Source organism: Toxotes jaculatrix, chromosome 17, assembly GCF_017976425.1.
Source record: "Toxotes jaculatrix isolate fToxJac2 chromosome 17, fToxJac2.pri, whole genome shotgun sequence".
Taxonomy (NCBI): Eukaryota; Metazoa; Chordata; class Actinopteri; family Toxotidae; genus Toxotes; species Toxotes jaculatrix.
The window spans coordinates 17,457,639-17,471,602 of record NC_054410.1 but is presented as its reverse complement, the minus strand read 5'-3'; the positions used below and the strand labels follow the sequence as shown (position 1 = coordinate 17,471,602).

General features: G+C 42.8%; 1 protein-coding gene across 1 annotated transcript; it reads left to right on the top strand.

The window, feature by feature from the left end:
- The first annotated feature begins 3,753 nt into the window (after positions 1-3,753).
- Positions 3,754-13,864, top strand: LOC121197633. Its single transcript, XM_041061320.1, has 41 exons — positions 3,754-3,853; positions 3,961-4,079; positions 4,174-4,350; positions 4,665-4,873; positions 4,976-5,070; positions 5,166-5,191; positions 5,362-5,383; positions 5,477-5,504; positions 5,609-5,693; positions 5,822-5,968; positions 6,054-6,265; positions 6,368-6,471; positions 6,565-6,683; positions 6,791-6,958; positions 7,176-7,375; positions 7,474-7,586; positions 7,788-7,894; positions 8,028-8,204; positions 8,517-8,725; positions 8,828-8,922; positions 9,018-9,043; positions 9,214-9,235; positions 9,329-9,356; positions 9,461-9,545; positions 9,674-9,820; positions 9,906-10,117; positions 10,220-10,323; positions 10,417-10,535; positions 10,643-10,810; positions 10,935-11,134; positions 11,233-11,345; positions 11,551-11,657; positions 11,791-11,967; positions 12,282-12,490; positions 12,593-12,687; positions 12,783-12,808; positions 12,957-12,978; positions 13,072-13,099; positions 13,204-13,288; positions 13,417-13,563; positions 13,649-13,864. Exons 1-41 carry the CDS (start codon positions 3,754-3,756, stop codon positions 13,862-13,864), a joined length of 4,848 nt encoding a protein of 1,615 aa, XP_040917254.1.
- Positions 13,865-13,964: the final 100 nt, after the last annotated feature.

Below are 13,964 nucleotides of genomic sequence, written 5' to 3'. Positions count from 1 at the left end.
TAAGGTACGACTGCACCTTAACCATTCAGCAGCACAGCAGCAGCTACACTCCTCCTTTAGTGTCTAAATGTTATAAGACGCTGCTGATGTGAACTCAGATAGAATTTAATAGTAAAGTTGAACAGAAGATGGTGGTTTGAGGCCCTACCAATTTCCGTCTTTCACGTTAACTGTGACCACAGTCTGTCCTTAACCAGGCCATCGTTGACTAAACTTAACCAAAGAGGTTGCAGATCAGTAATTGCTCACAACTCATGATACTGGTTGTTATGAAAGGTACAAATGATCCATTTTGGCACTTAGAAATGAAGCATAATCAATTAACTAGTGTACAGTGCAAAAACCATTTCCATTTCCATAAACAATAACAACAGCAATAATAATAGTATTATAATAATGATCAATAATGATCAAGTCTTAGCCCATCATTTCTGTGCATTGTATGCATTTGTGTAATTATAAAACTGAGACTTTACATCGTGGTGATTTCATCCAATTGGAATTTCCACCATCTTACATTCTGAGCATCAAACACGTGATCTGGTTTCAGACTCATTTCTCAGGTTAAGGTGTGATTTTTTTATTTTCCCTTCTGTGCTCCACCCAATGAATACCTGTTTCACCTCTGATCACAAGCCTCACTTTTCTCTGACAGAGCAAAGGAGGCAGACAGGTAAGCTCAACCTGTTGTACATCTTTCTATGGCTTATATTACTCTCTGGCATATTCTATTAATGTTCACCTGTAGCTTAAAATCACTATGCTGAAATGGAACAATCAGTGCAAACTCATGTTTTCTTTTTATTGTTTAGGTAAAAGAAATCATTCTAAACAACTTATAGGAGTGAAAGATCATTTTAATAGTGTAGATTTTGTCATTGACTGTACTTGATGTGTTTTTGTATGAGTGGTGTAATTAGCATAAATTGCTTGATAATACATCAGTAATGTGTGAGCTCACCATTTAACATGTTTTAAATAGAAATAAAAGACAGATTATGCTATTATCCTACCTTCACTTTTTAGTTTTATCTAACTACAATGTAAATATTATAACTAATATATGTAAAATAGCAAATGAAAATAAGACAAATGAGGAGATGCATGCCTTCTTTGCACATTAGGACTTTGTTTAATTAAGTTTAATTAATTATACTGGACTCCAAAAAACAAAAATGCCAAAAGGATGTAAATATTTATAACTGTGATTATTTTCCTTTCTCGTAGTATTCTTCTTCTTCCTTTTCTAAACTGCCAGTTAAATAATCTGAAGATCACGGTAAACAAATGTAAAGGTGAGCCAAACAGCGTTCTCACAATGGGTGGCCCCAGAACTTCGGGGCAAGTTCTTCTACTATCAGTTGTCGGGGTTGGTAAGTGTCCCCCCCCCCCCCCCCCCCCCCCCCCCCCCTCTTTTTTTTTTATTGCACTCTACCAAAATTTAGACGAGTAACACCCACTATTGCACGGGTACACATCATAAATGTTTAAATTAAATATGTGCATTTTTCTTCCATTCCCTCAGTATGTCTATCGACACTGGTCTCTGCAATCGTAAGTCTGTTTTGGTTTTATCACAGCACTAAATGTAATGCTGAGTTTTATATGTTCCACTTGTACAAAATCATTAATAAATGTGCTTTGCTAATATTTTGTGTTTCAGTCAAATACAACATCAGGTAAGGAGAAACCCGTCTTTACTCAGCTTAATCAATTTTTAATTATTAATTATAATTATGTAATTTGAGTGCAGTCAAACTGTGTAACCACTTATAATTTGATATTTGTAGGACCAGGGTCACTGACATCTGAAAACAGGTTAGTATACAAATTTCTCACACAACTATTTGTTATTCAGTTTTTAATCGGGCACATTCACACATCAATGTCCAGAAGGATTATAATTTCAATTGTTATTTACTGTTATGTTCAAGGATTAATTTTTCTTTCATTCTATTTTGTTCTAAAAGCCAAACCAGTCCAAGCAATGGATACCAGGAAACTTGCCAAGCCGTAAAGCTACAAGATGCCAGTCAGAGAGTAAGTCTTTTACATTAGTAACAAATTCCCAACAAGACAACATTTTATTTATTAGTCCAGGTGGGGAAAATTTGGGTAATAATAGCGCCCCATAAAGCCAATAATCTGTTTACCTTTTCAAAGTCACCATGGAGCAGTGTTGACAAATGACACCCCCTTGTGTTCAGTAGCCATAATAAACACATGCCAGTTACATTTATATATTCCCTCTATGTTGTCTCTAGATATCTGCAGCAGTGGACACCCTGGCAGGGGAGCTATCCTGTAAAAGGGGGGAAAATGGAAGCTTACCAGAAGACAAGTCCAAGGAGTTGGAACAAAACCTCAGACAGATTGTGGAATTGACCGTAAAAGTCTTCTTTGACCTGGTAAAAAAAAAAAGAAATGATAAGAAGAATTACATTTTTCACACGTTTTTGTGTTACATGTATTTTGTTATTTTTCTTTTGGAATTCAATATACAGATATCACTTTATTGATTAAGCCCTAGAATCACAGTGCTACACTAAAATATCTATCAATCAGTTTGGGTATGATTGCAGGTTCCACTCCAATGTTTTCATCTTTGGCAGTTCAACTATTGTTGAAACCTTTTTTAGTTGAAAAATTAAAAGAATTAGATTTTCCAGTAGCTTTTAACGACATTCAAAGTTTGATGATTTGGCAATTATACATAATGCAGGTTTTATCAATGGTTGATTGGAACTTTGTTGTTTTATAACAGGGAACCAATGAGTCTGGAGTCAGTGTTCTGGACATATTTGGCATCCTTGACAGTCTAAGTCTGGGTAACCACAGTGACACAACATTCATCAGACGGTGGTTCTCACTGAAGATGGCCCCTCTTTTGCCTTATGTGGATGAAAACTTCCTGATCCGGCTGAGCAGTCAGAACTTCAGCTGCAATTCTTTCCAAGAATTGTAAGTGAATCTGATTCCATTTTAGATCAAGTCCAGTCTAATGTAGCTAAAATAATACACAGACTCTAAATACATAAGCACATTCATTCACATGGGGCCCTTTTTTGTCAGTCCTGGTTCTGCTACAACTAAACTGAAAATTGGCACATGCATTTAACTGTAACAGGCGCTAATGGTGTAATGATGTGATCAGAGCCACTGTGACAGCAGAGAAATCACTGGCTGCAGTCTCACAGTTCTACGCACAAAACTGATGTTGCATATTGCATGACTATAGTAATTTTGGAGAAACACGCTGTCAGTTTCTGATAACATGGTTCTTCCTGTTATTGTTAACATCATCCCTTAAAAGCACAGGCAAAAAAGAGAGAGTGGCATCCTGCGAGCCTTAGTTTATCTGGATCTTACTCTTGTTGTTTTAACTTTATTTTGAAATCACTGTTGCAAGAAAAACATGTTTCAGATGTGTAAGATCCATCAGTAAAGTAGATGACATCTACAGTTATTGCACACCTTGTACAGGAGCAGATTAGCCTCCCCATGTGGTCACAAATTTTGTCATGGACAGCAGTGACCTGGCACAGCACATACACACTGAAAAAAGTCAGAACAAAACCACAAAAATCTCATAAAGTCACTGTGCAGAATCTGTGCAGTTACACAACAAGAGTACATGGTTGAAAAAAAAAAATTCTTGCATGCATGCATTTGTTCCTCTCTGATCACTCACAATCTACATTGTTGTTGTGAGAAAGAAATAATGATGAAAATGTATTTTCAAGGATTGGGGCTATGGGCGATGAACTGGAGACTTCTGCTCTTGTGAGGATGAAGAGTAAACTGATCTACACACACTTCATTCAAGTCTACCTATCAAGAGTGGACTTACCAGGTACAAATAGGAGGATATGCTCTGAATGTATCAGAGAAGATGAATTGTCACATAAAATGAAGAAGGAGCTAAGCCTTTTTAAAGTTTTGAATCTTTTAAATTTACAGAACCTGGATGCAGTAAATATGTGAATGGCAGTAAAGAATGGCTGCAGAGATACCTTGGAAAGTTTTCAATTTTTGCAAGGCTTGAGGATCTTAAAAAAATAAACTCCAATTTCTCTGCAGTGAGTGATATATAATTATAACAGAAGCAACCAAACATTGATCTATCTTCTGTATGCAGTCAGTAAAGATGAAATTACATTCTCGTTATTACAGAAAGAAGTTTTAGGGCAGCTCTCACCAAACCAGAAGGCTGAGCTGATCCTGGATCCAGACAGCGGCGCTTTGGAAAATGAGACCATCGTAAGGGAGGTGCTCACAAGCTTGACACAGTCCCCTGATGATGAGCAGCTCAATCAGTTTTTTCAGACTTTTACAGACATCAACAAGCAGGTGAATGGCTAACGTCAAGATTGTCATATTTTCCCATAATGTTGCCTGACAAACAGGTCACGTAAAACTTGTCCTAGGCTCAGGCAATGTTTGCAGAGAAACTAATGTTAAAGGGCTGAGATTTGACTCAAAATGGTGCATTTGTGATATGCTTGGTGAATGACTTTCTGCTGATGATGCCCTGATCATGTCCCTCCTGCACTGAAGTACAAAGATGTGTGACCATGCTTGCTCTCATTTCTAGCAGGAGTTGACAGAGGTAGAAAAAAGAAAAGAGTCTTCTTGAACTGAAACGTTAATCCTGTCATTTCCAGAGAAACATCACCTTCATCACAAATGTGGCCGTAAGAGACACCATCTTGAACCTGACCTTGACAGCCCTTGCTCCTGAATTTGAAGACTTTGAGCCTGAAGACTTCAAGCTGTGGTTCCAGGTCTATTTGGTCACTGTGATGGCCAGCCTCCATCCTGGCAGCTTGGTGGTGATCCCCACTAACATCAGCTGTGCATCCTACGCAGCTATGTAAGAGATATTTCTGAGGTCCAAAGTCAGACATTTTGGATTTGCATGAGGCCAAAGTGTGGCTCCAGACAAGTCACAACAATTTGTCTTTTCTTCTTTTAGCCTCACTGGTCTTCAGCAAAGTGTGAAATCCCTCCCAATGGACCTTTCACAGGGCGTGAGATCAAGCACAGAGTCACTCAAGGAGACATTCACACGTACGTTGACGTACTTTTTCAGAAAAGCAGATGACCACTGCTGCGATGATAGCTGTATTGATGCCATGCCTTCTTTTCATTTTTCTCTCAAACAGGTTGCTCAGTTGCAGATTCCTTCACGGTAAGTTCATTTCTATGGGAGTACGACATGGATTAAAAGATAATATATTGATGAAAATTTCCCACACACAAGTTTGGCACATTAACTTCATTTAGGGGGCCACATTAAAGTACTTGAACTTTAAGTTGCTTATGCCACCAGACTAACTGTAATGCTCTTCTTGTCTCCAGTGCGAGGACACCCCAGTTGATGGTAAGTTTGTGAAACGGCAGACATTTCAAGTGTGATGACAAAAGCGCATTGGGAAGGTACAATGTCTGATACTGGAATATTATCTTTTCACAGAGGGCCTCATCTGTGGTGCAGTCAACAGGTAGGTGAATTACAGCTTTGTCCCGTGCTGAGTTTGCATAGGTAAAGTTCTTTAACACAGCCTACCTGAGGTGACAATGATTTTCTTCTTCTTGTTTTTCCCAGATCATCACTCCAACAAGCCCTTTCTACTGGCAATTCCTCTACAGTTCTGTGCAATTTCACCATCACTGCACATGCCTGTTCCTCGGTAAGATTGCTTTTGGAATAGCTGTGAATCCCAGTCAGAGATTTGGCTTTTGCTACGTTACCGCCCTCAGACACATTTCTTCAAGTTCTGAGAATAGTTGTCTTATTTGCTGTGTGCTTTTTTCCAAGGCTACACATCTCACACCCAGCAACTTGGTGACACTGATGAAATGCTCACTGGAAAGCCAAAGCACATACCCGGTAGAGGTCTGGAAGCTTCTCTTCCAAAAAGCTTCCACTGCACTAGACCAGGCTCTTGACTCATTTGCCACCATGGTAAATCCAGTCCCACATTTTCATCAAATCTGTGCTTCACTGTGTGAATTCTGTGTAAAAAGCAAAGTGACTTTTCCCTCCCTAGGCCCCCAACAACAGCAAGCCATCCTTGTCGCCTGCTCTTGATGCTCTTGGAGAGGTGAGAATTGCCAGCTTCAGCCAGGCAGAACTGCAGAGCCAAGAGTTTGTCCGCAGCTGGTTCCAGAGCAAGATTCGTCCATTTTTGGCCTCTGCATCCCCCAACTTCCTATTCTGCCTGAGCTCCAAGAACTTCAGCTGCTTTACATACCAGACTGTGTAAGCAATTATTTGATATCTTGCTCCACTGTCAACTAGATTGTAAAGGCACCTGCAGTTTTCTACTTGTTTAGATGTTAAAAGCGCCCTCTCATATTTTAGCATCCAGGTATTCGGCAGCCAAAGGCCGTACATGGACAGAGAAAGACAGCAAGCAGTCTTCACTCATTTCATCCAACCATTCCTTTCAAGAAATGACTCGTCAGGTAAAGGCAGGTGCTCAGGCTCAATTTGGTAAAGCCTTGGCCACATGCAGTGGTAGTGCCCTACCATTGTCTTTGTTTCTGTCCTCTTTGCAGATCCTGGCTGTGTCTCCTCTGTCAGAGGTAGTAAAGAGTGGCTACAGACCAACCTTGGCGACTTCTCTGCTTTTGCAACCCTGCAGGATTTGCAAGCCCTCAATCCCAACTTCTCCAGTGTGAGTGGCGATTGCAGTTGTAGTATTCTTCCCCTCCCAAACTGAAAGGTCTTGGCTATGGTTTTGCAAGTACTGCTGTTTGATTGCATATTGCTCTCCTTCTGTAGGCCGACACGTTGTCAGTGCTCACTCCTGCTCAGGTGGCACAGCTGACACTGAGCTCAGTGGACTCCAATGACACAGACCAAATCGACCGTGTGTTTGAGCGACTTGAGGAGGGCAATGCTCTGGAAAATGTGGATGAATTCCTGACACAGCTGACAGCAGATGGAAAGGTAGGCTACTCTTGGCACTGGGGGAAGAAGGACGATCCTGGGCTTTGAAGCGAGCATAGGCAGTACTGAGATGCATATCTAAACCTCTGCAGAAGTTGTAACGGGACTCGTTCATATGAAGAAATATTTCATTACATCCCTTCTAGTATCCTGTGTGGTGTACTTGCAGCAGCTAAACTGTGTGGTGCTGAAATCCTCTCATGTCGTAACTTGACAGGACCCTGATTTCCAACCTGTTGTGAGAGACCGTGTAATGAATAAGACCTTCACCATCATCAGTCCCCACTTCCCACGCTTCAACACAGCGGACTGGTTTGCTTGGTTCCATATCAAACTGGTTCCTTTCCTGCCAAGTTTCACTGCAGTGATGCTCAAGAATGCAACCTCAGACATAAACTGCACAGACTACCGTGTTGTGTGAGTAGCATTGCGCAAACAAGCCAGATTGCATTGCACCAAAGTAGCAAAATACTCACGAGGGACAGCATAAGAATCTTTCTTTTTTTCCTTTACAGTGTGAGCGGGCTGGCCAAAGTGTTCCCTGCAATACCGCTGCGCAGACAACAAGAAATCACACCTGTTCTGCTGGGCTACCTGAGAAAATCTGCCAGTGTCATCAATGAGCCAGGTAGGGCTGTCGCAGTAAACTGCGCCATGTGATTGCTTGTGTGGGCCTGTCCGTTGGCTTGAAATTGTGAATTCAAAAGAAAAAGAAAAGCACTGAAATGGCAATGAGAAGAAAACTGGCACTTGACTTGTCTCGTGTATCAATAAAAATGATTGCTTGCTAAATGGCACGCATACTAACGCCCATCTGCGGGCTCTTCAGTTTGCAGGCAGGGAATTCAGAGTGATGCCCAATGGCTTGAGACAAACTTGGGTCCATTTTCCACCTATGCAACATACTCTGACCTCAAAGTCTTCAACCTGTCTGGGGTAAGTGGTACACCTCACTAGCAGTCTTCCCTGAAAACAGCAGCACAATATTTGGAACTTAACAAGTCAGCACACAGGGATGCTTTTGCCATGTCAAAAAGGAAAGCAATTTCTACATCCCCCGTGTCATCAGGTGGCAGTTGTGGGCTCCCTCTCACCAAACCAGAAGGCTGAGCTGATCCTGGATCCAGACAGCGGCGCTTTGGAAAATGAGACCATCGTAAGGGAGGTGCTCACAAGCTTGACACAGTCCCCTGATGATGAGCAGCTCAATCAGTTTTTCCAGACTTTTACAGACATCAACAAGCAGGTGAATGGCTAACGTCAAGATTGTCATATTTTTCCATAATGTCGCCTGACAAACAGGCCACGTAAAACCTGTCCAAGGCTCAGGCAATGTTTGCAGAGAAACTAATGTTAAAGGGCTGAGATTTGGCTCAAAATGGTGCATTTGTGATATGCTTGGTGAATGACTTTCTGCTGATGATGCCCTGATCATGTCCCTCCTGCACTGAAGTACAAAGATGTGTGACCATGCTTGCTCTCATTTCTAGCAGGAGTTGACAGAGGTAGAAAAAAAAAAAGTCTTCTTGAACTGAAACGTTAATCCTGTCATTTCCAGAGAAACATCACCTTCATCACAAATGTGGCCGTAAGAGACACCATCTTGAACCTGACCTTGACAGCCCTTGCTCCTGAATTTGAAGACTTTGAGCCTGAAGACTTCAAGCTGTGGTTCCAGGTCTATTTGGTCACTGTGATGGCCAGCCTCCATCCTGGCAGCTTGGTGGTGATCCCCAGTAACATCAGCTGTGCATCCTACGCAGCTATGTAAGAGATATTTCTGAGGTCCAAAGTCAGACACCTTGGATTTGCATGAGGCCAAAGTGTGGCTCCAGACAAGTCACAACAATTTGTCTTTTCTTCTTTTAGCCTCACTGGTCTTCAGCAAAGTGTGAAATCCCTCCCAATGGACCTTTCACAGGGCGTGAGATCAAGCACAGAGTCACTCAAGGAGACATTCACACGTATGTTGACGTACTTTTTCAGAAAAGCAGATGACCACTGCTGCGATGATAGCTGTATTGATGCCATGCCTTCTTTTCATTTTTCTCTCAAACAGGTTGCTCAGTTGCAGATTCCTTCACGGTAAGTTCATTTCGATGGGAGTACGACATGGATTAAAAGATAATATATTGATGAAAATTTCCCACACACAAGTTTGGCACATTAACTTCATTTAAGGGGCCACATTAAAGTACTTGAACTTTAAGTTGCTTATGCCACCAGACTAACTGTAATGCTCTTCTTGTCTCCAGTGCGAGGACACCCCAGTTGATGGTAAGTTTGTGAAACAGCAGACATTTCAAGTGTGATGACAAAAGCGCATTGGGAAGGTACAATGTCTGATACTGGAATATTATCTTTTCACAGAGGGCCTCATCTGTGGTGCAGTCAACAGGTAGGTGAATTACAGCTTTGTCTGGTGCTGAGTTTGCATAGGTAAAGTTCTTTAACACAGCCTACCTGAGGTGACAATGATTTTCTTCTTCTTGTTTTTCCCAGATCATCACTCCAACAAGCCCTTTCTACTGGCAATTCCTCTACAGTTCTGTGCAATTGTACCATCACTGCACATGCCTGTTCCTCGGTAAGATTGCTTTTGGAATAGCTGTGAATCCCAGCCAGAGATTTGGCTTTTGCTACGTTGCCACCCTCAGACGCATTTCTGCAAGTTCTGAGAATAGTTGTCTTATTTGCTGTGTGCTTTTTTCCAAGGCTACACATCTCACACCCAGCAACTTGGTGACACTAATGAAATGCTCACTGGAAAGCCAAAGCACATACCCGGTAGAGGTCTGGAAGCTTCTCTTCCAAAAAGCTTCCACTGCACTAGACCAGGCTCTTGACTCATTTGCCACCATGGTAAATCCAATCCCACAGTTTCATCAAATCTGTGCTTCACTGTGTGAATTCTGTGTAAAAAGCAAAGTGACTTTTCCCTCCCTAGGCCCCCAACAACAGCAAGCCATCCTTGTCGCCTGCTCTTGATGCTCTTGGAGAGGTGAGAATTGCCAGCTTCAGCCAGGCAGAACTGCAGAGCCAAGAGTTTGTCCGCAGCTGGTTCCAGAGCAAGATTCGTCCATTTTTGGCCTCTGCATCCCCCAACTTCCTATTCTGCCTGAGCTCCAAGAACTTCAGCTGCTTTACATACCAGACTGTGTAAGCAATTATTTGATATCTTGCTCCACTGTCAACTAGATTGTAAAGGCACCTGCAGTTTTCTACTTGTTTAGATGTTAAAAGCGCCCTCTCATATTTTAGCATCCAGGTATTCGGCAGCCAAAGGCCGTACATGGACAGAGAAAGACAGCAAGCAGTCTTCACTCATTTCATCCAACCATTCCTTTCAAGAAATGACTCGTCAGGTAAAGGCAGGTGCTCAGGCTCAATTTGGTAAAGCCTTGGCCACATGCAGTGGTAGTGCCCTACCATTGTCTTTGTTTCTGTCCTCTTTGCAGATCCTGGCTGTGTCTCCTCTGTCAGAGGTAGTAAAGAGTGGCTACAGACCAACCTTGGCGACTTCTCTGCTTTTGCAACCCTGCAGGATTTGCAAGCCCTCAATCCCAACTTCTCCAGTGTGAGTGGCGATTGCAGTTGTAGTATTCTTCCCCTCCCAAACTGAAAGGTCTTGGCTATGGTTTTGCAAGTACTGCTGTTTGATTGCATATTGCTCTCCTTCTGTAGGCCAACACGTTGTCAGTGCTCACTCCTGCTCAGCTGGCACAGCTGACACTGAGCTCAGTGGACTCCAATGACACAGACCAAATCGAGCGTGTGTTTGAGCGACTGGAGGAGGGCAATGCTCTGGAAAATGTGGATGAATTCCTGACACAGCTGACAGCAAATGGAAAGGTAGGCTACTCTTGGCACTGGGGGAAGAAGGACAATCCTGGGCTTTGAAGCGAGCATAGGCAGTACTGAGATGCAGCAGCTAAACTGTGTGGTGCTGAAATCCTCTCATGTCGTAACTTGACAGGACCCTGATTTCCAACCTGTTGTGAGAGACCGTGTAATGAATAAGACCTTCACCATCATCAGTCCCCACTTCCCACGCTTCAACACAGCGGACTGGTTTGCTTGGTTCCATATCAAACTGGTTCCTTTCCTGCCAAGTTTCACTGCAGTGATGCTCAAGAATGCAACCTCAGACATAAACTGCACAGACTACCGTGTTGTGTGAGTAGCATTGAGCAAACAAGCCAGATTGCATTGCACCAAAGTAGCAAAATACTCACGAGGGACAGCATAAGAATCTTTCTTTTTTTCCTTTACAGTGTGAGCGGGCTGGCCAAAGTGTTCCCTGCAATACCGCTGCGCAGACAACAAGAAATCACACCTGTTCTGCTGGGCTACCTGAGAAAATCTGCCAGTGTCATCAATGAGCCAGGTAGGGCTGTCGCAGTAAACTGCGCCATGTGATTGCTTGTGTGGGCCTGTCCGTTGGCTTGAAATTGTGAATTCAAAAGAAAAAAAAAGAAAAGCACTGAAATGGCAATGAGAAGAAAACTGGCACTTGACTTGTCTCGTGTATCAATAAAAATGATTGCTTGCTAAATGGCACGCATACTAACGCCCATCTGCGGGCTCTTCAGTTTGCAGGCAGGGAATTCAGAGTGATGCCCAATGGCTTGAGGCAAACTTGGGTCCATTTTCCACCTATGCATCATACTCTGACCTCAAAGTCTTCAACCTGTCTGGGGTAAGTGGTACACCTCACTAGCAGTCTTCCCTGAAAACAGCAGCACAATATTTGGAACTTAACAAGTCAGCACACAGGGATGCTTTTGCTATGTCAAAAAGGAAAGCAATTTCTACATCCCCCGTGTCATCAGGTGGCAGTTGTGGGCTCCCTCTCACCAAACCAGAAGGCTGAGCTGATCCTGGATCCAGACAGCGGCGCTTTGGAAAATGAGACCATCGTAAGGGAGGTGCTCACAAGCTTGACACAGTCCCCTGATGATGAGCAGCTCAATCAGTTTTTCCAGACTTTTACAGACATCAACAAGCAGGTGAATGGCTAACGTCAAGATTGTCATATTTTCCCATAAAGTTGCCTGACAAACAGGTCATGTAAAACTTGTCCTAGGCTCAGGCAATGTTTGCAGAGAAACTAATGTTAAAGGGCTGAGATTTGGCTCAAAATGGTGCATTTGTGATATGCTTGGTGAATGACTTTCTGCTGATGATGCCCTGATCATGTCCCTCCTGCACTGAAGTACAAAGATGTGTGACCATGCTTGCTCTCATTTCTAGCAGGAGTTGACAGAGGTAGAAAAAAGAAAAGAGTCTTCTTGAACTGAAACGTTAATCCTGTCATTTCCAGAGAAACATCACCTTCATCACAAATGTGGCCGTAAGAGACACCATCTTGAACCTGACCTTGACAGCCCTTGCTCCTGAATTTGAAGACTTTGAGCCTGAAGACTTCAAGCTGTGGTTCCAGGTCTATTTGGTCACTGTGATGGCCAGCCTCCATCCTGGCAGCTTGGTGGTGATCCCCAGTAACATCAGCTGTGCATCCTACGCAGCTATGTAAGAGATATTTCTGAAGTCCAAAGTCAGACATTTTGGATTTGCATGAGGCCAAAGTGTGGCTCCAGACAAGTCACAACAATTTGTCTTTTCTTCTTTTAGCCTCACTGGTCTTCAGCAAAGTGTGAAATCCCTCCCAATGGACCTTTCACAGGGCGTGAGATCAAGCACAGAGTCACTCAAGGAGACATTCACACGTACGTTGACGTACTTTTTCAGAAAAGCAGATGACCACTGCTGCGATGATAGCTGTATTGATGCCATGCCTTCTTTTCATTTTTCTCACAAACAGGTTGCTCAGTTGCAGATTCCTTCACGGTAAGTTCATTTCTTTTTCTAATATTTGATGAAAATTTCCCACACACAAGTTTGGCACATTAACTTAATTTAGGGGGCCACATTAAAGTACTTGAACTTTAAGTTGCTTATGCCACCAGACTAACTGTAATGCTCTTCTTGTCTCCAGTGCAAGGACACCCCAGTTGATGGTAAGTTTGTGAAACAGCAGACATTTCAAGTGTGATGACAAAAGCGCATTGGGAAGGTACAATGTCTGATACTGGAATATTATCTTTTCACAGAGGGCCTCATCTGTGGTGCAGTCAACAGGTAGGTGAATTACAGCTTTGTCTGGTGCTGAGTTTGCATAGGTAAAGTTCTTTAACACAGCCTACCTGAGGTGACAATGATTTTCTTCTTCTTGTTTTTCCCAGATCATCACTCCAACAAGCCCTTTCTACTGGCAATTCCTCTACAGTCCTGTGCAATTTTACCATCACTGCACATGCCTGTTCCTCGGTAAGATTGCTTTTGGAATAGCTGTGAATCCCCGCCAGAGATTTGGCTTTTGCTACGTTTCCACCCTCAGACGCACTTCTGCAAGTTCTGAGAATAGTTGTCTTATTTGCTGTGTGCTTTTTTCCAAGGCTACACATCTCACACCCAGCAACTTGGTGACACTGATGAAATGCTCACTGGAAAGCCAAAGCACATACCCGGTAGAGGTCTGGAAGCTTCTCTTCCAAAAAGCTTCCACTGCACTAGACCAGGCTCTTGACTCATTTGCCACCATGGTAAATCCAATCCCACATTTTCATCAAATCTGTGATTCACTGTGTGAATTCTGTGTAAAAAGCAAAGTGACTTTTCCCTCCCTAGGCCCCCAACAACAGCAAGCCATCCTTGTCGCCTGCTCTTGATGCTCTTGGAGAGGTGAGAATTGCCAGCTTCAGCCAGGCAGAACTGCAGAGCCAAGAGTTTGTCCGCAGCTGGTTCCAGAGCAAGATTCGTCCATTTTTGGCCTCTGCATCCCCCAACTTCCTATTCTGCCTGAGCTCCAAGAACTTCAGCTGCTTTACATACCAGACTGTGTAAGCAATTATTTGATATCTTGCTCCACTGTCAACTAGATTGTAAAGGCACCTGCGGTTTTCTACTTGTTTAGATGTTAAAAGCGCCCTCTCATATTTTAGCA